This window comes from Copidosoma floridanum, unplaced genomic scaffold (assembly GCF_036245765.1).
Source record: "Copidosoma floridanum isolate Cflo_tuat_1 unplaced genomic scaffold, Cflo_Japanese_pri ptg000017l, whole genome shotgun sequence".
NCBI lineage: Eukaryota > Metazoa > Arthropoda > Insecta > Hymenoptera > Encyrtidae > Copidosoma > Copidosoma floridanum.
The window spans coordinates 12,047,186-12,071,051 of record NW_028321894.1 but is presented as its reverse complement, the minus strand read 5'-3'; the positions used below and the strand labels follow the sequence as shown (position 1 = coordinate 12,071,051).

The 23,866-nt window shown below is 33.6% G+C and overlaps 1 protein-coding gene across 1 annotated transcript in view; it reads left to right on the top strand.

Moving 5' to 3' along the window:
- Nmdar1 (glutamate ionotropic receptor NMDA type subunit 1) overlaps positions 1-23,866 on the top strand; it is a 1,366,481-nt gene that overhangs the window by 1,259,701 nt on the left and 82,914 nt on the right. Inside the window, exon 17 of the mRNA XM_089592421.1 lies at positions 12,274-12,527. Coding sequence (XP_089448547.1) covers positions 12,274-12,527 — 254 coding nt within the window. The remainder of the gene's footprint in view (positions 1-12,273; positions 12,528-23,866) is intronic.

The window sequence follows — 23,866 nt, the reverse complement described above, 5'->3', positions numbered from 1 at the left end:
ATATCAATTCGTTTCTCCATATTTATTGATTATGCTCCGGGTTTTTACTGCACGTAGGTAAGGATCAACGTCCAGTTACTTTCATACCAGTACCAGTAATTAGAAATTTACAGAGCTGTTAGTTTCAATACAGTATCGTCCGGCAAATGTGTTTTGTAATTTAATCATTAGCAAATGGAAAACTGTCGCCAAAAAAGAGGTATTTTTTAAATTTTCTGGAAATCTAAGAGTCTATTACTAATAGAAGTTATGATTGTGGCCATTTATACTAGATAGTATAGTTGTATAAATGTTTAAAAACTACATTAAAATTTTTTTAGTAATTTTAGCACTGGCGAATATAAAGCTATTGTCGAAAATGTGCGATTTAAAATATCTTTCAGGTGTTGTTTGGGAGTTTTAAGCACGACGACGATGGAAACTTGAGGTGCGCGTCGCGTTGTGCATAGAGTAGCGCCATCGGGTGGCTTGCGCACATACTAGCGGGAGAGAAGGGAGGAAGAGGCGAGAGAGCGAGCGCAGGAGCCTCGACGTTGGACGAATTCGAGTTGGAGAGACGAACGCGCGCGGACAGGAGAACAGAGCTTAAGTGGATGGCAGTTGGTGCCCAGATCACACTAAGTTGTCCCCTTTTTTTTTGCCTAACCTAAAACTAATACAAGTTTTCACGTGACTTCCCGGGGGCTTTGAAACGTCAGTCGTGACACACGGAAAGGTGCGGGAACGGCGGGCGGGAGAGCTGAAGTACGGCTTCGCGGTTCCTTGAGCCACAGGCAGAGACCAGGCGTTCAACGTCGGTGTGATCCTCCGTGGTACGCTGAGGCTGACCGGGACTATCGGACAGGGAGGAACCAGAACCTCGACCATCACAACGGTACATCGAACTCCGTGCTACGCTGAGGCAGACCGAGACGTCGGTGTACGGAGCCAGAGCCCTTAACCTTACCGAGCCATCCTTCGCGTTACGCTGAGGCTGACCGAGAGATCGGTGCGCGAAGGGAACAGTTGTGATCGTAGCCAAACACAGGTCTGTAGAGTTTATTAACATCTCTGTCAGTCGGTGAGTCATCACGAGAGCCTGCCAGTGAGAGTGTATCCAGCTATCCAAACGCACGACCGGCACTCTCGCTCGCTCTTTCTTCATAAATAGCGCCCTCGTTTCCGCGTATTAGTTCTAATATCTCAAAGTGTAACCCAGGCAGGCGAGACGTGCCTTTGTTTTTTTGTACCAATAGTATTGTTGTCGTTGAATGCATTCACGTAGGGATCTATTGTAAAACTATTGTAAACCTTTCACACATATTCTCTATTAATTAAAGCAAAACAATAATTAATAAAACAGCGAGTGATTATTTATGCAACCTAACCACGCTTCCCTCAAGAATAAGATTAACTAATTTAACAGGTGTTAAATGCCTTTTAAATAGTTAAGGTTTTAGTTGTAGGTGCTCATAACTCAAGTATAGTTGCACTAAAGTACACAGCCAACGATTAAATATTATTACACCAATATCACGAGCTAATAGGTAGATGTGTTTGAAAAGTCCTGCTTGTAGCTTTAGTTTAACCTGTCATATGATATATATATATATATATATATATATATATATATATATATCATATGACAGGTTAAACTGTTAAAATAGAGAGTGAATAAACTGTATGTACATACATAACCTTAGATTTTTCTTGGTATAAAATAATATTTAAAAAATTTATTCAAACAAGAAATTAAAGAATACTTCGTAATAAAAACAAAGTACTAATAACACTGTCTTGAAAACCAGTGGGCAGTGGGTGTTTGGATACCCACGTATGAAGTTATATATAATAATATAAGAATATATTACGGCACACTACAACATAAATAATATATAGGCTGGCCAGTACAAGACTGCGCTTTTATGAAATCTTCGGATGGTTTCAAAATGAGTTTCTACCACCAACGCTTATTATATCCGTAACGTAACGCTAATATCTATCACATACGCTCCCACACTTATTCCTACTCTATAATTAATACCCAAAATTTAATTTTATCTAGAAAATTTGGAAAAACCATTCTGAGTATCAATTTCTTTAATAGGGGTATGACATGCCAGTAAATGTCCCTTCAAGACGTTTATCACACATAGGTTTTTTTGACAATTATTATTCAAATCTAAAACGTATATTTAAAATAGCATAAAAAATACCCACAAAAAATGGCAACTCGTTTGACTGTACCAGTATTTTATATATGTTTAAAAATATACATATTTGGAAAAATCGCAATTTAACACGTAACTGTATGAAAAAACACTTAATTATGTCGTTTATATGACCTGTAGAAATCTCCCAATTTTTTGGGTACAAATAATTACTTTTAGAAAAACCTCAATCAAATTTTTAAGTAGATCAACAAGTTGGTTTTTAATTAAATTGAGAAAGAGAGGAGCAAGCATGCGTCAAAGCATGTATGTGAGTACATCCGCATGAGAAAAAAAATTACTAGTTTTATTGCACACATAAACATTACTCTTAACTCTCTAAACTTTTCCTGTGACGAACGTCCTTAAGTTAAAAAATCATCTCAATTACGAATGGCAGTATTGTGAAAAAATAGAACGAAATAAATATTTTTTAATGTATTTATACAGTCCAAAATATATTTTTTCATTTTTAAAAATTAAAAAAAAAATTTGTAAATAGTGTATAATTAATTATTTATTGTAAAAGTAAAAAATTAATCGCACATAAATAAATTTTTATTCATACACATAAAAACTGCTCTGCTAATATAAACTAATTTTAAAAAAAAAACATTGACCTACAAAATACATTTTATTAAATAAATTAACAACGTATTAAAATTGTAATCAAAGTAAATAAATTAATACACAGTAAAGAGTTTCATATAACGGGCGCGCTTATAGCAGAGTCGGTAAGATAAGAGCCTTTGCCAGTGTGCAAGAGGGTGGGGGTTAAAATCTCTTTGGACTTTTTTTTTTTCTTTTTTTTTTTAAATCAGTAAGTAAGTAAAAGAAATCAAATCAATTAATACTTAAGGAAAAAAAAAATGTTCCGGAAGTGTAACTACAATTCTTTATTAAAAGTTCCGAATCGTGGTGTTGACGCTTACTATGCAAATTCTTATTCAAATAAACTGCAAGATAATTGTCAAAAAATAAGACAAAAAATATTATTTGTTGCAACACTGCAAATAAGTAGGTTGCGGAGAACGATTTTTTTTGGTTGCATGCGTAACTGGTAAAATTATTAAGCTTATGTTAATTTAAGTATATTTATTTTTAAGTAAACTTAAAATGACTTAAGTTTTTACGAATCACGTTCATGTTTTAATTAATATTTTAATGAAGAACTACTATAAAATGTTGCACAAAGAGCCAAGGGCTGTTATTTTGCTCTTATTGCATTATCAAACATAAATTAAAAACAGTTAATACTATGAAATATGAATTGAGAAAGAGAGAGAAAATATATGTAGCATACATATATGGTATAGTTATTACCACCTTTGCATGGAGTTATACAAAATTTGGTATTTCAAGTAAAAAATTTTGAAGTTTAAAAGAAAATTGATTTACGATCAAAACGAACTTTTGATTACAAAAAACTTATATTGTAGGTGACAAAGATACGTGAAAATTAATTAAAAAAATGGTTAACATTTTCAGCTTATAAGCGGCTATGTAATCTTGGGATCAAGTAAGTACTACCGTTTATTGCTGTGCAAGTGGCGTTGCTTCGAATTCTTGGACATAGCGAATAACAAACCGAACTTTACATTTACCATAGGGTATTGATACCATTTAGATATTGGTAACAACTCACATGCGATACATACAAGGGGAATACATATGCAACATATGGGAGCAAAAGAAAGTACATAAAAAATAACAGTTAATATGAAATGAAGGGCCAGATAGATTAACCTACTCAGCGATCGGGTAAAACTGTTGTACATACACACGCACGCGTATATAATCTTCTGCTGTAAATATCTAAGCCTTTGTTATTTAAGAAACAGAGCAAGATTATACAATTTGTTTCAATTGTTATGAGGAAAAAATAAAAAAGTAATGGATAAGAATGTCACTGCAAACAGAAAAAAAACTTTCGTAGCAATGTTTAAACATACTACTTGCAAATTATAATTAACTCCAATGAAATCTGTATGTAATAAAACAGACAGCACAACAGTAGCAATGCTCGATTAAACATATCTAAATAATCATGGCAAAGCTGAGGCTTTACAACAGTAATATTTCACTAAATGGTACAACGGAATAACTATTAGTGCTAAGTACATTATCGGAATACTCACTTGATTTTTTCTTTGTTTTTAACACCGTAGTTATACCCATTGTAGTAAAATCCTCTCAGACCAGATCTTGTTGTCTCCTTTTCATTTGGTAGCAGTAAACTTATTTTTTTACCGACGACCTACCAGATGAGCTTTTAAAACAAAGTTGTAGTGTATTGTCTTGTTGAGCCACAATCAAATGGATAATTTTAACACTTATAGCACTGGTACTTTATGAAATAGAATTTTCTAGATGTTGATATAAAAATAATTCTAATTTTAAACATTCTAGTCTAGAAGATACGCGAGAAAAATTACTGTGGCACTAGCACGGAGGTTCTGTACATGAGTAGGACAAAAAACTGGCTTGGCATGTCCGATCCAGACAAGAGTTCGTGCACGTTTGAACAAGCGAGTAGCTGTCGGACTAATGTTTGTTGGTGCGCTGCGGCCGCGGCGGCGAAAGGGGATGGTGTTGAAAGGGAAAAGGAGCATCTCTATAACTGACCTGCATGCTAGTGAGATTCAAGGGAGTGAGCAGCAGAACCGCAGCCATTCGGTGCAAAATCTACAAGGCGTATATATCTATATATGTAATTTGCCACAAACAAAGAGTGAAATGCTGTGTTAATCTTATGGGTCGTGACAGCCAATCAGCTACTGTCCCGCGTTCTGCTGCTTACTCCCTTAAATCTCACTACTGCATGCCTATTAAGATATAGAGATATAAGCGTGGCTTATATCTCTATGAAGTTAACCGTCATGTCGTGCGTGGTTAAAAATTTATGTTAATATGGCCATACAGTAATGTAACAGGGGAATAATAGAATAAACAAAGTTAAAGAGAGTGGAGCCACTTAAAACTGAAGTATTAGATTGGTACAATGAAAAAAGCTGACTGCGAAATTGAGTCATCACAAAATAACACGTATGAGTGAGAATTATTTATAATAACATACAGTTAATAATTGCATTAGTTACTTACCATTGCTACAATTATACTATGTTTGCTTATAATACAAGGTAAAAGTAAACCATGGTATGAACTAAATAGTTACACCTGACAGCTGAAAAATTAAAAAAAAATTGAAAACGAGTATATACTATCTTCCATACTATAATAAATGTATTTCACTTAAGAAATACAAAAATTTATTTCGTAAAGTTAATGAATCTACTCAAATTGGCACGCTTCATCTCGCAAAACTAATTTTCCTTACTACGTTTGACATCTAACGGTTATTTTTGCATCTAAAATGCTACCTGCACTACCGACTTATATTTAAAATGACATCTGCTTTACCAATACACTGACTCTGTTTTGTCTTCGTGCGGGAAACCAAACCTTGCTCTGATTGGCAGGAGATGTTTGAAATGCTGGCTCCTCATTTGTGGGAGTTTCGTGATTTGGAAGAAATGTCTATGACCCCCCTCAGGCTATAATAAGCAACATGAAGAAAGTAGTGAATGAGCCGTAGAAATAAACAATTACATTTGCGTGTACGATGCAACAAAGTAGCTGACAAAAAAAGTATTCTTCTTTCTCTGTCACACACATTTGGCACAGCACAGCATGGCTCAGTGAATGCACGCTGTAAGTAGGTTAAACATACACTGTCAGTGGTAATATAGTAGTAAGTGTGCTATAAAACCTTATAAATATTAATAAAGATTCTTACTATACATCCAAGTTAAATAGATAATGCTTGTTAACTTGGATATCAAGTAGATTTCACAACTAAATAATGTAGATTATAATCAAACACCCTTCTTCATAACACTTTAAACCATTTTTTATTAATATTACAATCATATACATTAATGTAAGTGAGCGACCAATTAAACACTTCCTAAAAACTCATAAAAATCAATCTTAATTTGTACCATACATCCAAGGCCATATAAAAAATAAGGCCCTTGAAATTGTATTAAAAGAGTAAAAACCAATATTAACTACAGAGTCAAGTATACTATTAATCAAAATTCTTTAACATTATAATCATTAGATGTACTTGAAATTGTTGTTTTATTAATTGTTATCATCATACTTTTATATAATGCTTTATAAAACGTGTAGTCCAAAAATGGATAAGAAAAAGTTAAAAAAGCAGTATATTTTAACAAAAATTTACCTTACACGAAACGTCGCTGACAATGACCCTCAATGAGCCAAACAACTAATAATTATTAGCATTTGTTGGTCTTAAATGGCTTATTTAAATTTACGTTATTATTCATCACTTATTTACCTGTATCACCATAGTCGTTTGACTCTCATCGGAATCAAAGGTTATAACAGTCACAGATTGACGTTAATGCAACCTCATCCATCAAATACTTCTCCTTGACTGCCGCTGCTGATGCTAGCTGCTAATGCTGCTATACTAATAGTGTAGCACGACAGCACGTAATCGCAGGTAGGGGCAGACAAAATGTAGGTATAGGGAAATGTTTAAAAAATGTACAGATCTTTTGAAGGGCTTGGAAATAAAATAAATGATTTTGATTGGCTAACGGCTTTTTGTGTATACCTAATCACGACACAGCAGACTAACACACATCAATTTAATAAGGAATGATAACGGTACATGTGCATGAAAAATTCCAGTAAATCAACATTAACCGTGCTAACGATTGATAAAACATAAGTTTTATAATTGTACTTTCTTACCCAAATGCCAACATTAAATACATTATAATGTAGTAGTTTTCGTCAGATAAGTGCCATCGTCTCCGGGGCTATTTTGTGGCCCAAGCGACCTGTGAAGCAGGGCCCAAGGGATGTAAGGTAGCCACGGAGCAATGGCGCTTATGTGGCAAATGCTATATTTCCTACCGTGGGCACACCAGCCTCTCAAAAACGCCCGAGGTAGGAAAATATATTTTTCCTTCCTCGGGTGGTTTTGGGAGGCTGGTACTTCCTCGGGCAAAAAAGCAGTTTTCCGATACTCGTTCGAAAAGTCTCCTTTACGAACCTCGTTATGGACCTCGCCTTCGGCTCGGGCCGCAAACCTCTCGGTTCGCAAACAAAGACTTTTCAAGCTCGTAGGAAAACTACTATTTCTTACCATGGGCCCAAAGTACAACTGCCGCTTTGCGCCCTCGGGTCGCACCTTGCCCCCTTGTAATCACTTTGGGCCCACGGGCAGAAAAGTTTTTTGCGTCCTTCAGGCCCAAAGAATTTTTCTGCCCTAGGGCCCAAAGTGATTAACTGGGCGCAAAATTGCACTTTGCGCCCTCGGTAAGAAAAACATTGTACGTGACTCGGGCACCAACCTACAACAAGCGCCCCCTTCGGGCGCTTATGTTTATACTTTGTGCCCTAGTGACGTAATGTACCAAACTTTTTATCGGAAATCCGTGTTGATAAACTTGAATTATAGTGTGCATTTGCTCTCAGAGAAACACAAACAAAAACAACAAATTTCGTAGACTTGGTTATCCAAGAGAATTTACAGTAATTAAAAAAGTGCATGTATTCTTATTCAGACAAGTTAACTTTAAATAAGCCAATCCGTTTGAGAACCTAAATAACATTTCTAAAAATGTTGACATTACCACATATAACATACTCAAGAAAATTTTTGTATCAATACTAAGTTAATGTCATAAACCCTGCAAAATACATCACAACCATTTATCAGAATTTACAATATTAACCTTTATTCATTTGCAACCCATAAAAAACTATAAAAATTTCAATGTTATTTCCTTATACAACTCTCACTAAATAATTCTGTTGGTATGATAGCTTGTTCTTTACATAAAAAAAGTATTAAATAACTAACGTTATTGGAACTCTATATTGAAACTCATTCATTATTGTATTAGTCATTTCTTCGGCTCATTAAATTTGGTCTTATTTAATAGAATTTAACAAGATTTTATCAGTTGCTGTCAACAACAGCTTGGAAAAAATCCGTCTCCTCCCCCTTTTTGCAACATAACAAATTTTTTCGTGTTTCTGGATACGTAAAAGAGAAAAACCGTATCCTGTAAATGTGCCATAAACTTTACTTTCTTAAAAAAATAAAAGCTCCTAAGTGTTAAATAAATGTAGAACTGCTTATGTATGAGTACCCACACGTATATGCTTACTGAATGCTGTTATAAAACCGACGTCTTTTTCCAGGAGCCTTAAATAAAGCATGTTGTATGTGTACCCCTGAAAGATCACTAATTTACGATGTATATGATATAACTATATTATGTTTACGTAAGTTTATATATAGAGGTATGTCTGACCCAAAAATTAAAATTCATTTCTGTAAGAAGAGAAAAACACTAGTTCATTAAGGGTCCCCCCTTACCCCGTCACCCTCGCCGTCAGTCCTCTACACACTTCCCCTCATCCCACCCTACAACTTCTAACCGTGCCACGCTACTCTCCTGTACACCTTAGCCCACCATTCTTCTTCACACTCCGACGCAATTAATTTTCAAACCAAGATTGATTGTATTTTCCCACAATAATTTTTATTTTACTTTAAATTTATTTCTTTTACACTTCTAAGAAAAAAAAAAAAAAAAAAAAAAAAACACTTCCCAATAAAGACATTTGAACCCCTCATGCATATGAGTCGAGTACCTTACCCACTCTGCTACGAGCGCTGCCGACTATAAAAACTCGGTTTCTTGTACTTACCGTGTGGTTCGTAACTTGTTTTTTATTTTTATATGCATTCGCTGATAATACATTTAAATAATGATAAATTATTTATTTAATCATTTTTTAAAACGAAGTTCTTTATTCGCGTGCTTAGGGGGCTGAAATATCAAAAACGACAGATTTCCATAAAAACGGAAGTTACTTACTAGAAGTCTGTTGCTTCTGAATAAACTTTTTTTTCCAAATAATACATTTAAAAAAACAAAAAATTAAATAAGCATAAATATGATTATGCAGATTAAACTTAATAAGGCACGTTATTACCCACTAAATATTAGTATTTCATGGATTTGATGCATTTGATGCATAAAATACCTACTGATTTTTTTGAAATCTGATGTTTTTTTGGCATTAAAATAATGCTAATAATTACCGTTATAAATAAATTATTCAATAAATAAACAAATTATAAAAGTAAACATATACAATAGGGTTGAAGAACGTATCAATAGTTTTTAAGGGCGCTTATTTCGAATCTGACAAACAAATTATGTTACAATGTCACATAATTATAAAAATATAGTAAATTACTGAATTAATAATAAATCAATTATGTAAGATCATTATGTATGTATATTTGAGGTTACATATCATTTTAATGGTTTTTACGGGCGCTTATTTTAAATTTAATAAACAAACAATGGCAAAATGTCATTAAGTTATTATATAAATTTGAAACAAAAGTTGTATTAATTGGCTACATAATTGCAAAAAAATAAGTGAGAAAAAAAATTTTAAAAAAAATTAATGAAATAAATTATAAAAATAAATTGAAATTAAATTAAAACAGACATGAACAAATACAATGGAATAAAAAAAAAAAAAAAAAAGATTAAATAGAAAATTAAAAAAAAATGAAATAAAGGAAATACAAAAAAATAAAAAAAAATAAAAAAATAAAATATAAAAAAATAATGTAAAGAAATGTTAAAAAAAATAAAACGAGAAAAAAAAATCAAAGAAGAAATGAAAGAAAAAATAAAACAAAAAATAAAAAAAAATCTAACAAGAAATGAAAAAAAAATAAATAAAACAAGAAATGAAAAAAAAAAAATAAAACAATTAAAAAACTAATTAAATAAAATATAAAGAAATAATTGAATGCAATATGAAAAAAAATAAAACAAGAAATAAAAAAAAAATAACAAAAAATAAAAAAAGAATTAAACAATCAAATTAAAAAAAGCAAACCAGGGGGTATAAATGGGTCATGGGACCCACGGTAAGAGCGAAGTTCTTTAAACATGACATGAGTACAAAGACACACAATTTCTCAGGTTACAAGGGGGTCGCCAGACCCGTAGGAAGAACGAAGCTCTACAAAAATAAGTGCTGCATTCATGTAGTTCACTGAAACAAAAATTTGAAAAGCGAATAAAAAATGTGAGAAAATTTTGTTCAGTACTCACGATAGTTGAACTTCGTGAGTACTGGGTCCCGTGAACCACTTATACCTCCTGGTTTGCTTCTTTTAATTTGTTTATTTAAATTTTTTTTTCATTTTTTGTTTTTATAAATATTGATAGGGCGTTAGATAGGTACACATACAAGTAGGGTTTCGCTTCGTTAAATCTTAAATCTAATGGGACTCCTACATTAGGCCATATAAAATTTTGTATTGGATAAAAAAGCTTTTCCAAGATGGCCAGAACACAGATAAAAAGAAGAATTCTAAGAGAATTTAAGAGTGTCTAATGATAAATAACATTTTAGAAGAGCATAGATATGATATCATTAGTAAAATAAACTCTTAATGATAGAAATATGAGTGTTAGTAAGATTTGTTGTATAGCGGTATCGTGGTAGCTTACGGCCCCTCCTCAAGAAGACATTACATATTTGAGAAGAACAACAGAGCTGTGATCTGGCAAGTTAGACTTGAGGATATATCAGCTTAGTGTCCCATGGCACTGCAAAAAAGATGTCTAGATCACAAAGGTTTAAACAAGGCTCTTCTTAATACTTGCAATACTTATTGTAGACTTAACCAGAATGCCTGCATAAAAAATTGATTATCAAAACACGAAGGAAATTGGTAACTAAACTGTTAAAAACAGTGTATGTCGATACACTAGGCCCTATAAGATTAGTTACTTATCAAAAAGTATATTATTTTGTGGCAATATCTATGGATGATTACTTTAGACTCGCATACTTCGTAACATCTCAAGGGGAAGCAAGAAGTTGCCAATTCCTAGTTTTAAAGCTAAAAATAAGTATAACTGAAAGAAAACGTATGCCTCAGTATCTGGCTTAGCTTTATTAGAATGGGTCATCTCGATCATCAATAATTATGACCTGTACACTTTCCTACTTGATGTGAGAACTGCATTTTTTAATAATGCTATTAAAGTTGGGAGTAGCATGAAAGTTTTAAAAGTTTTGCTTGACGAAGGTAAACTAACAAAGGATAGAGTTTGTAAGCTAAAAAAGCCTTAGAAGTCTTGCATCAGACTAAAAAGATGCAACTAGCATTCTGCTCTTGAACTAGGAATCCAGGGATACCCTGTCTTATCCCTGTACATGTAAATAAAAGTAAACATTTATAATTTTTAATACTGTATGTTGCTGACGTTATCAAACTAAAAATGTAAGATATCTGAAAAATTTGTAGGTTTCTAGGTACACAATAAAAAAAAGTAAGTTTGATGGATTTTTTTGTTTTGTTTGAATGTTGCATCAATCATAAGATAGTATTAAATTTGTATTTGTATTTGATGCTTTGTACTAGTTACGATTTTTAAATAGTTTCTCATTACACTGTGCATCTGCACAAGCTTTGTGTAGTTAACTATCTGCTTTATTTCTTTTCAGTCTGTCTGAGAGCAAGTAAGCACTTTGAGTATACTGCGTTACTTTATATACAAGATTGTTTTCAGTAGCTTACAACTGTTGTACACTGTGAAAAGTAGTTAACGATATTAAAGAAAATATTTTACAACAATCAACTTAAGATTGCTTTGTTCTTTTTCCCATTACTACATAAGCATATATTTTATACTACAAGACTTAAAATAATGTTATTCAAAGGAATTGCTTATTTTTCACTTTAAAGCCACTTGATAAGAGTTCTCTTTGTGCAGTTACATATTTTTGTTTTACATGTTTTAGGAAAAAATAATATGTGCTGTAGTTTAAAGTCTTTTTTTCAAATTACGTATTACTAATGTTAAGTAACACTCCCAGAAAATTAAAATCAGAAATATTCCAAGCACAGGAATATTATTAATAATCTCAGAATATTTATTAAGTCATTAATCTACCTTTCTAGTAACATATATACCTTCTGTACATTTAGGTGGATTTATGGAGAGTTTGGATAACTATTGGATATTACAAGGAAATTTACAGCAATGTGAACAATTTGAAAAGACCCCAAATACATTAGGATTGAAAAACATGGCTGGGGTTTTCATACTTGTTGGAGCAGGTATCATAGGAGGTATTATGCTTATTATCATAGAAATGGCTTACAAAAAGCACCAAATACAAAAACAAAAGAAAACGGACTTGGCTCGACATGCAGCTGACAAATGGAGAGGTACCATTGAGGTAATTCATAACCTTGAAAAGCTTTATTTTATATATACATATATACATTCATATGTACATACATACGTGGTGGGGCTTTGCTCCCTACAAGATCCATCCACGAACTTCTGTGGCCCTGTCACTAATGAAAATCAAACCGTTTCACTGCATCTATTTAATATACAAAACAGCTTTATTTTAATCTACTATCTTCTGTGTCGACAACCAAACACTTCAAGAAGTTAAAGGATATTTCTAAGCTTTATGGGCTTTTAGTTTTTATTTTTGGGAGATTAAACATAAAAACCTCTGAGCCTATATAACTTGCTGATTGTAATGGCAAAATTCGTAAACACCTACTTTATTGATCCCCATCGAATTCAAAACGCCTAAATTAAAATGCTTACGTTCAATTGCGTTCATTTTTAAGAGTATTATTCATTGGAAAACTAAGTTTATACAACTTCGGTCCCTAATAATAACAACCAATACAATACAAGTTTTAAGTGCGATTTTTTCGATTTCCCAGAGTACGTAAAAGTGTTGTTTACATGACTCACTCTATGATTTCATGCCACAAAAAAGTTATAAACTGTATGCTTTAAGGAGTCATCCAAACTTCAAACTATGTATATAATATAGAGTTTATATATGTATATAGATGTGTGTGTGTGACTGAGTGTTTATATGATTCTGCCAGAAGTGGCCAACTTTATGTCCAGAGGTTATGCTACTACAAGGAACTAAAATTAAATGTTAAACTCGCGTGACGTTATGCTTGAAGGTCAAAGTTTCACTCCTATACCCTGTTCTGATTCTAATTTCCCACCTAAGAGCTCCTACTAACCTTTTTTGACATATTCTCGTCCACACAATGTCAAGTATAGATGTCGTGTGTTACATTCATGGCATCACAATACTAATTTTTAATCTATAAGCAAAAGCTTTCTCAAATGCCAATTGTCTAACAAATTTTTACTAAAACGATCGCGATGGTTACACTAAAAATTACTTTAAAAATTACAATACTGTGTTTCGTAATACCTTTTAGTCATAACTTTTCAAATCGCACATCATAACAAGACAAATACACAAGCCAAAGCTGTCAAAAAATTGAATCGATCAATACATATGCAAAAATTTTGGTCACCCCCCCGTCCCCAACTATTTTTTTTACATAAAAAAGTAAAAAACTTTTTCTAGTACAACTTATTAAAGACAGATATTTTGTAAGCTACGAATTGTTTGTATAAAGTCTATGAGCCACAATAATACTTCAAAGCTTCGAATATTTCTACTCTACCTGTCACTTATGTTCCCCTTAGTAGGTAACGTGTCTTTTTTTTTGCTTTCCTGCATCGGAACATTACGAAACGTTTGTTTCAGTATTTTTTGAGTAGAACACGAGATAAGTGTCTTATTATTTGGTCCAATTAGCCTTTTTTTACAAAATACATCAATTAATATCCATTCTACTTCTAGCACTTACAGCGAAGTAATACACTATTTTGGGTGATCTTAAACATGCTTAAATAACTGTTGAAAAAAAGATTTATTGGTTATAAAAAAATTTTGTTTAATTTAGTGCTAATCAAAAGATTCTCGATTGATCAATGGTCGACACACTAATAATGTTATATTTTGGACAACAGCACTTCCTAAATTCGACACCTAGACTAGGCCAGCTAGCTGCCATGTTTTCAAAAATATGTAAATACAATTGACCTCTACCCTCGGAGATCCTTAATCTTTTTTACAATTATGGATTCTATTCAGGGTTTTAAAATAATCGTGCCTGGAAAGCTTGTTTTTTTTTTCAAGAAGACCAGTAAACAAGGAGCTAGAAATAATGCATGTTTATTTAAATTTTCTAAGCTCCAATGATAATTTTGGTAATGCCAAGCTAAGTCACAAAATAATGAAGCTTATTTTTTCATTTTGTAAAATGAATTACCGATTCATAACTCAACTTAGGTAAATATATTACAGCTTTTTGTAGAACAATAATTTACGTACATACAATGGGTAGTAAATATACTCGAATAAAAAAGGTGGTTAATTTTTAAATAAATTTTGAATTCTCTATAGAATTCAGAGTGGTTTCTTTAAAAAAATTCATGGATACTAAAAGCCTAATTATTACTCAAGACTATTTTTAATGCGCACGTAAAGCACAATTGATCGGGTCAACTTGGTATTGTTAAATTCAGTCGTACGGTCGCCTACATCGTAAGACTGATCGTGTAAGAGATTCTGCATCTATGTAGCGGGCTAGTTAATATGTTTTTTTTTCTATTATCTGATTTGCATAATTAAGTTTACGTTATCTCAAAAGTTCCATTAAAAATATAGCATTTATCAAAATGAAACGAATAGTACATTCATAGGCAATTTTGATGCTCTTTCAATTGGTTCTAATGGTATGTCAATTTGTTTTTGAACATACATTTAAATAAAAACATTGCCTTCGTAAAAACGTAGATGTGCATCTTTAAAGCAACTGCCAACATAGCACAAATCGACAGCTGGACCAATAAAGTAGACATCATCATGGCAAAAAACAACTATTTTCTCAAAATTTACACCAGTAGAAGAGTAATGAGAGTAGAGATCTCAACCTTTACAGTACACCTGGCTAAAAAAAAAGTCCAGTGCAAGCCCAAAAAAATTTTAAAATGATTGAAGAGATTCTCTTCCATTAACAGTAAAAACAACAATTTTTTAAACGTTACATTCTTTTTTAAAAGTAAATTCATAGCTTGATACATTTTCAGAGCCCTATCCAAATTTGAATAACCGTAAGCTTTGATTTAAAAAAAAAAAAATATATAATTTCACGGTCCCGCTGGGGGTGAAAGGAGTGGCCAGTCATCGGTGGAGACCATACCTATTTTCACGCAATGCACTCTTGGCGTTTTTGACATGTCCCACTCCTTCCTACGGTATGTCCATCTCGACGGTACGTGTAATCTTGTTAAAGACCATACTGCTTGCAGCCTAGGTCGTGTAAGGGGACTTCGAACTGACAGGATTCGTCCTTTCATACACGTTTCTTAACTCTTCTTACATTTTACATAATCCTATGAATACTTACATACATCAACACTGACATACTTCTGTGGCATAATTGATTTGGACCGTTGGGGGGGGGGGACTGGCTGCTGCCCTGTAACCACGTGCTTGGGAAAGAGTGGGAGGTTAAACTTGTTGCGGTGACTGGAAAAGCCCAGGTATCTCTACTGCTAATAAGACTGGACGTTCGTAAAAGAAGATGTGGCAAACATTTTAATTGAGAAATCTGGAAAACATGGGACTATATAAAAGACCCTTTTAGTGCATAATAGCTATTACTCTCTTACACAACCGTGGATTGTGAGGTTATAGTTGTCTTGCCATGGCTCGTGGCCTGGGATAGACATGACACGGGAAAACTGCACACTTACACTAAGAATACCCTATCACCTAGCTTACTATTTCCAGGAAGTCTTTAAAAGTAGTCAATAACCAAGGGCAGAAGGCTTGACATGTATGCCATACTGTGTTGAGCAGCCGAAGGGAGATCCTTGGCAGCAAGGCAATACCTTGATTTTGGGCCAAAGTGACCCAAACTGTCTTTGGCTCCTGTTAACTGCAAGATGGGAGGCTAAATTCCTAACAAGGTCTAGCCAATCAGCTAGAACTGCTGGGAAAACTGGAACTGTGATGGATTGTCTGCGCTGCTGTATCAGTCCTGTTGTCCTTGACTTGGAACCACCAGGATGGGTTGGCATAGAGCTAGGGTAACTTGCTCTGCTTCTGCTCTTGCCTGATTGGGTGGTTGCTGATTAGAAGTGATGGGGTTGCAGGCGTAGTGTGGATGGATCTTCCTTGTTTTGGGCTTTCCACATTGTGGTGAGTTCGCTCTACCATATAATGTTTGTCAGAAACTCTTCAGAGGAACGACCGCTTCTTGGTTGGAGCGTAAAGCTTGACGGAGTAGAGGTGGACTAGTGTGGCAGGGCGTGCTATATCCTCTGGTTACCTAATCGCTACCCCTCAGACGTGTGTTAGAAGTGGCAACGACAGCCTTCATAGCTAAGGGACTCAGATGGGTCAGTAGGGATCCTAAAATGAATTAAATTGTTGCAGGCATGAACAGTAACGCACCAACCATGAGGAGTAATAGGGAAGGATAAAAGCAGAAATAAAATAATTCTGTTCTAGAGTCACTTATGTGTGTCTCCACTGGAGTAACTGAGTCGAGCAAAAATGCCAAGCTTGATGGGAATCCAGAAAATGCGTTTGTCAAGGCAATCATAGAACTAAGGAAACTTGTAGTGAATTACTCTAACATGACAAATACCATAAAGAAAGACGTCATGCTAAAGGCGGTTGCCATACATGTCTTGAAGCGGTCTCAGGCATCGCTTAAGGAGGCTGAAAAACCTTGCAGACTGTAGTAGCAAAGTAGTTAAAAAGAAATTGAGAGCGAGAGTGAGAAACCCCAACTCAAATTAGAACGCTTATAAATTTTCCAAAAAAAACAGAAGGCTTGACGCTTAGCCATACCTAGAAGCGAGGAGAGTACAACTGGCGTGCAGGTCAAAGAGCAAAAGAGGAAAAAACAGGATAAACAAAGCCCTTAAAAACTCAAGTGAAACCCTTAATGGTCACTAAGGAGAGGCATTGATGGGCCAGGGCCGAGGCGATTCTGGTATGACAAATTTAGGGAAGTAAGTATGCCAAGATTCTGGCCCTCATAGAAAAAGTTGAAGTAACTGAGCTTGAGGCGGGCGTGGGATCACTCAAGGAGACAAGAGCAGGTGCTGTTCTCGTTAAACTGAAAAACGCTACCTCCAAGTGCCATAATACGTTTACTGAGGCCCTTAAGAGTGCTATGGTGGATCCTCACAGCGTCAGAACACTCACTATGGGCCTAACCGGGGAGATTAGGAACGTTGATCCTACGGCAGTAAGGCAGGATGTTGAGGCGACTCTTAGAAGTAGCTTTGATGAAGGAAGGGCCGCTGCTGTGGCTGTGCGGCTGTCCTCTGGCATGCTTAGGGAAAAACAAATCCTCTATGTTGAGGCACCTGTGTTGGCGTCCACTATCCTTTATAAAAAGAAACCATATAAAACTAGGCTGGGTAAGCTGCAGGATTCAGCCGAAGTCCAGAGCTAAAAGCTGTTGCAGGTGCCTGGGCTTTGGCCACTTCGCAAAGCACTATGATGGACACGATAGGATCAGGGTGCGCTGAAAGTGCGGTTAAAGGAGCGATGTGGCACGTGACTGCTCTGAGAAAGAAGTCAGTTTTAACTTGTGCGAGAGCGTGGTGTCAAGGCTAGACATCAATCACATTGCTGGGACTGCTGGATATCAGGTGTTTCAGGCACCAGAGTAGCTTCTTGGAAGTGCTGCTGATCCTCTAGGTAAGCCTTGACAGGACCAAGCTCGTGCACAATTTTTTGGATCAGATCTTACTTGCCCAGGATGTGAACTTGCTTTTTATAAATGAGCCGTCCCTCTGGCCACTGACTTGGAGCTAATATAGGCACAGAACCTAGTATGTGACCATCCTGAATCACAACGTCAGGTTCTGTGTATCCGATACTGGAGTTAGAAAGGGGTTCGTATGAATTAGGCGTAGATGCGTAACCTACATAAGTCGTTAAATATCTCCCAACATTGCAGAAGGCATCTTGAAAGAACTACTCGATGAACTCAGAGATACTGTTTGCATGCGTGAGGAGAGTAGTGATGCAGTCCTGGCCAGTGACTTCAACTCCAACACTATTACTGGGGAGGAGCTGAGAACTGACTCCAGAGGGTAAGCAATGATAGAGATGGCTGCTATGTTTGCTTCATGACATGAAGCTTAGTCGAAATATGTTGTGGAAAGCCATGGTGAGTGCATACCCTTCTGCTGATTTGAACAAGATTACAAATTTAGTGGAGGGCAAGGCTGTTGTGAGTGGCACTATAAGGCATGTCAAGGAATGCTATGATGTGTGTATGCCTGAAAGGTCTGCCAGATGAGATTGACATTTGTGCTACTGGTGGACGAAAGAGATTGCTGAACTACGGGGAGAGGCGTGGTACCAACGGCGTTTTTCCATAAAACTGTTGAAGACGCCAAAGTGGCCGCTGGCTGGTCAAGATCTGTGCCTTTTTCTTCGCACAGTACTAACACCAAATAAGATAAGGTAAACGGCCCAGTTTAACGAACGATGTTTTGAGTAAATTTCACATTGAAATTTATCACGAGGAATATAAGCATACTACACAAAAAAAAATTTGTTAGTTTCTCATATGTATCCAGAATAAAAACAAAATTTTGTACTGTAAAAATATTATCACGAACTTTTAATATTGTATGAGAAGAGGGCTGGGTTATAATGTTACAACACAACGAATAGTAACTCGAGATTTTAAGGTGTTCCAGTCTCGTGTCTCAGTTTAACAAACGCCTTTTTATTACAAGTTTTTTACGTTACTACATACTTATAAATATATTATAAATTATAATAATGCAATTACTATTTTTAAAAGCTTGTGTACATCCATAATACGTACAAAATCACAGAATAAGTAACAAATTTCACGAAAAAATAATACAAGGAAACTGTTATCATTTATTTTCCAAACTTATTAAACTCATATTTTTTTCAGTTAATACGCTGCGTACGGCATCATCAATTTCTTTCTTCTTAGCAGCTAAAAATTGCTTATGCTCTTTTAAAAGTCGTTGTTGCTTAGCAGAAAGATTTTTCTGTCGATTCATTAGCTCTTTTTTTTCTTTTAGTATTTTCGGCTGCTGTTTTTTTCTTTTCCCTTTCATCCAGAGCCATTTACATCCAAGCATCAGACGTTCATACAAAATGTTTTTGAAACTTGCCTAAAAAAGACTCTTTTGTATAAAATTTGAACAGCAGATTTAACTTTATTTGATGGTAAATTACATGAACGTCTTTTTTCTTTTGATTATTGTTAGTTTTTACACTTAAAATCTTTTTCTGAAGATCTGTTGTTCTTCTTTGAATAATCACAGAAAATATGCAAAATGTATGCATAAAGGTATGCATACTTTTTGCACATTTTCTGTGAGGGGCTTTCATAATTCAAGCTTACGACTGTTGAGTAAACAGGCAAAGTTATAGGTTAGGATTTCTTATAATACTTCATTCGTCAAGGTACCAAAAATTTATACAATTTTTACCAAAAAACACGATGGTAAAGTGCAGTGATATTTTTTTTAACGAATTTAAGAAGACTTTGTAAATTTAAAACGTGTTAATCGTCTGTGCGAGTACTGGTCAAACGCGCTCACTAAACTGGGCCAGACTGAAATTGCTAAGGAACATCAAAATATACTATTCCGTATACTGGGACGTAAGTAAAAATTATGAACCAATTTAACGAACACACTGATTTATTAATTATATCTCATACATTCATTAATTTATGAATAAATATTGATACTCTATGATCTAATAATTCGTTTAATACTATTTTTTTACTATTTGAAAGATCACATTACATTATTTACACACATAATGTTTGTGAGCCACTTGCTCTTCGTTTCGGAAGCAGATCTAACGTTTTTAGGAAAATGGAACGAACTGTATGAATAATTTTTTCTCACTGGTTAAATTATAATTTGAGTATGATTTTAATGATTTTTGAAAGTTGATACGTATAGAAATCCTAATTTTTTTTCTGACAAATACAGTGATAAATGTCTTTTCAATGCGTTTTTCATGAAAGTGTTCGTTAAACTGATACATGTTCGTCCAACTGAGCCGTTTACCTTAACGGACTCATACTCATATCTTAGTGCTGGTTCTTTCCGATTCTTGAGACAATAACAATTCTATATTGAAATGAAATATTTGCAGTACGTATTAGATGTGATGGGCTATATATTAACATACATAAGCTTACATAATAAATTAGGAAGAAAGTAATACAGCTGAAGTAAATTAAATAACCTGATAACTTCTTGCTTCTGCATGAAGAAAGCTTTGTAATACCTAAATAACAACATTTTAAAAAGTGATGTCTCCAGTGTACTTTGTCCATAATAAAAGTAAATGTAATGTGTTAGATATGGCAGAAATTTTTATCTGTATATATGTATATGTCATCTGTCATGTCTCAGAATTTACACAACCAACTGTGATGAAATATGGTTTTTTTTAGTAAAATCCTTGGCGCTGCTGGTACTCCATTTTATTTTCATAAGCTTTCACTACATAAGTCTCAACAATGCCTTAAAATTATGTATTTTTCACGGAATATATTATTTTTCAGTAATCGTTGTTGTTTTCCATATCATTATGCAAATATTTAAAATTATCACGAAATTCACCGAAAAATAACGTACTAAGTTGGATAGTAATGTTGTAGAATAGTATTTAAGTTAGTGTATAGGTTGACTTACCTTAAGATCCCCTTGCTTAATTAAGATTTAGAATGTTTTTTTTTCTCTATAATTAGGTGCTTATTACTGCTGGGTTCAAAAAAATTTTTTTTTTGTCCATTTTTGTCGTCAATTTAAAGAATCGATTAAAAAAAAAAAAATTTCTCATAAATAAAAATAAATAGCACAAAAATTATATAAATTTAAAAAATTTCTTGATTAAGTATGATAACCAAAAGACAGTGTAGCATGGAATATAGGTAAATGTAAAGATAGAAAAAATTTGATTGTATAAAATTTATTATACATAATTTAAGTACAATCATTATTAACAAAGACATAGTTTATTTTGATTTTCCGTCTGATCTTAATTACTTCAGCTTTTACTATTATTTGAAAAATTTAACATTTAGGGTGTATTAAACAGTTGCATCTATGTCATTACGCGTTAAATATTTTTGAAAATCTTTTATAGTGACTTAGTATTAAATTTCTTAAATAGTACAACAAGCTTTTAAAAATAACAATTCAACACAAAACTTTTTGAAGTCCTATCATTTTTATGTGCGATAAGGTAACTGTACCAATGCTTGACCACCTTAATAGGCCAATGTATAAAGTATTTCATAAAAAAAAAGGTAAAATTTCAAGTCTTAATGTATATTACTGAAAAGTTTTGACCCTATCCTAAGCCGTACCCTGGATAGATAATTTTTTGCAAACACAGAAATACAATTTTTATATATTATTTGAGTTGGTCAAATGTCCCAATTCTTGGCCACTGTAAAAAAACTTGTCCCTATGTCAAAAACTTTAAGTCCCAATAACTGGCAATTCGTATGAATTGTACATAATTAATATTGGCTAGTTATTAGGACGCACAAAAAGTGAGATTACGTTGGCAGATGTCACAAAGCCTGGCCAGCTAATCAAAGTCACTTTCTAAAAACACTTTCTAGTAATTTTTGGACAAAAGTATCATCGAGATAACTTTTAACAATGAAGTGTATGTAAATTTTGAGCATGAATATTAAAAAAAATATACTTTACAGTTGCAGAAATTTGTGTGAATCGTTAAATTGTAATTTTGTCCAGGCTTGGGGACCAATTTTTTTTATGGCCGAGCATTGGTATATCAACCTTAGTAGAATTTAGAACTATACACAAATGCAAAGTAGTTAATTCTGTAAAGTAATTTTTTTTTATCTTAAAATTTATTCCTGTTTGTACTACACTGTAAATTTATTATTCTACTGTAACAGACGGCTTCATTATTAGTTAAACATTTTTGACTACTTATTATCCATATTTAAATTTATAATTTAATTAACTATAGAACTGAAATCTATATCAAACAAGCAATTTAAAGTTTATGTTGTATACAAAAAAAGAATTCAGAATATATCTGTAAATATGTTATCACACATGTCATGGATTTTCGTCTCTGATATTAACTCGATAACACAAATATTTTTTATGAACCCCAAACGATCAAATTATGAACTAATAACATTTCAGTATAACTGAAACATATTTTATGCTCAACTTTAATGAAAATTCGACATTTATAAAATAATTTATTTATTTAGCTGATTTACTCTAATATATAAACTATGAAATCCTTATCATCTGCGTCATCATCTATTAAAGTTAACGCGTGTTTACAGAGAAAATCTTAAGCATGCAATGGTTATTCTCTTGCCCAGAGTACAAAGAGTTCTATCTGTTCGGCCGTTGTTAAAGTATTTATTCTAACGTTCTTATAGCCTTGCTGCCTTCCTTTTGGTAGTTCTGTGCTCCCAAACATAATAGCAGCTTTTCCAAGCTGTGCCTATTTATGATATAGCAATTCATACTGATTAAGCGTAATATTATTATCCAGATCACCATAAAGATAATATTGTATATTTAAATAGAGTATCATATTTCTTATGTTGCAGTAATCAAACATACTAGCGCTGACATCTTTCTGATTTTTACGGTTAGTTCAAAAGGCTAAAGTAACGTTACGTGGCATATTTTTGGATGAGCTAGACAAGAAGGGATGCTCATATAATTCCTAAGTTTGAAAACTCATAGGTACACACTTTTTTTTACAGATTATTTATAAATGAGCTTTATGAGAATCTCACATAACCACAAAGGGCATGAGCCACTTAATCTTCAAAATTACTATTTTAAAGTCTTCCTAAGTTTTTACGGCCGCAGGATTAGCAACATTGGCATTAACTGGAGTCTTGCCACATGGCGTTCATATCATTTTTTGCTAATGTAAGCATAAGCTCATGTTTTATATTAACAACTATTTAACGATCGTCAACAGCAAAACCTCAAAACATATTCAGTGAAAGCATAATATCAAAGAAGCTGTTATAATTAGAAAGATCATTATTTTCTTCTTCAACACTAAGTCAACCTGCATTTATCATAGAGTCTCAATCAGGACAAAGTGATAACCAATTTTTTAAAAGCGTTGTAAATCCAACATTCTTACACTTCTCCACCTCTATGGCATTTATTATATACCTTTTTTCATCAAATAAGTGGCAGATGGCGTTATTTATTAATGCAGTATTTGTTACTGCTGTATTTGCATTTGCTTTGACCAATCTTCGATAAACGTGTAAAGAACTTCTTAATAGTAAAAGACACAAATCTTGATATTTACTTGAAGTACGCATTTTATCGCTGTAACCGTATGTTGACAATGCATACGGCTGATGAGCATGAATTTCATAGTGTGCAATAGATTTATCAAATGTGACTGAACACTAAATTCTTAGAATTTCGTCAATTTTGTATACAGCAAGAAAGCATCTAACTTATTTTCCACCATTGTGTCTTATTTTTAAACCCAGACTTTTTATAAACTGTATGTTTTGATGAGCCTTTAGATGCACTGAATTATGCTTACTTAATTTAAGTTATCAAAAGGCTTGAAGAAAAAAATAGATAGCTTTC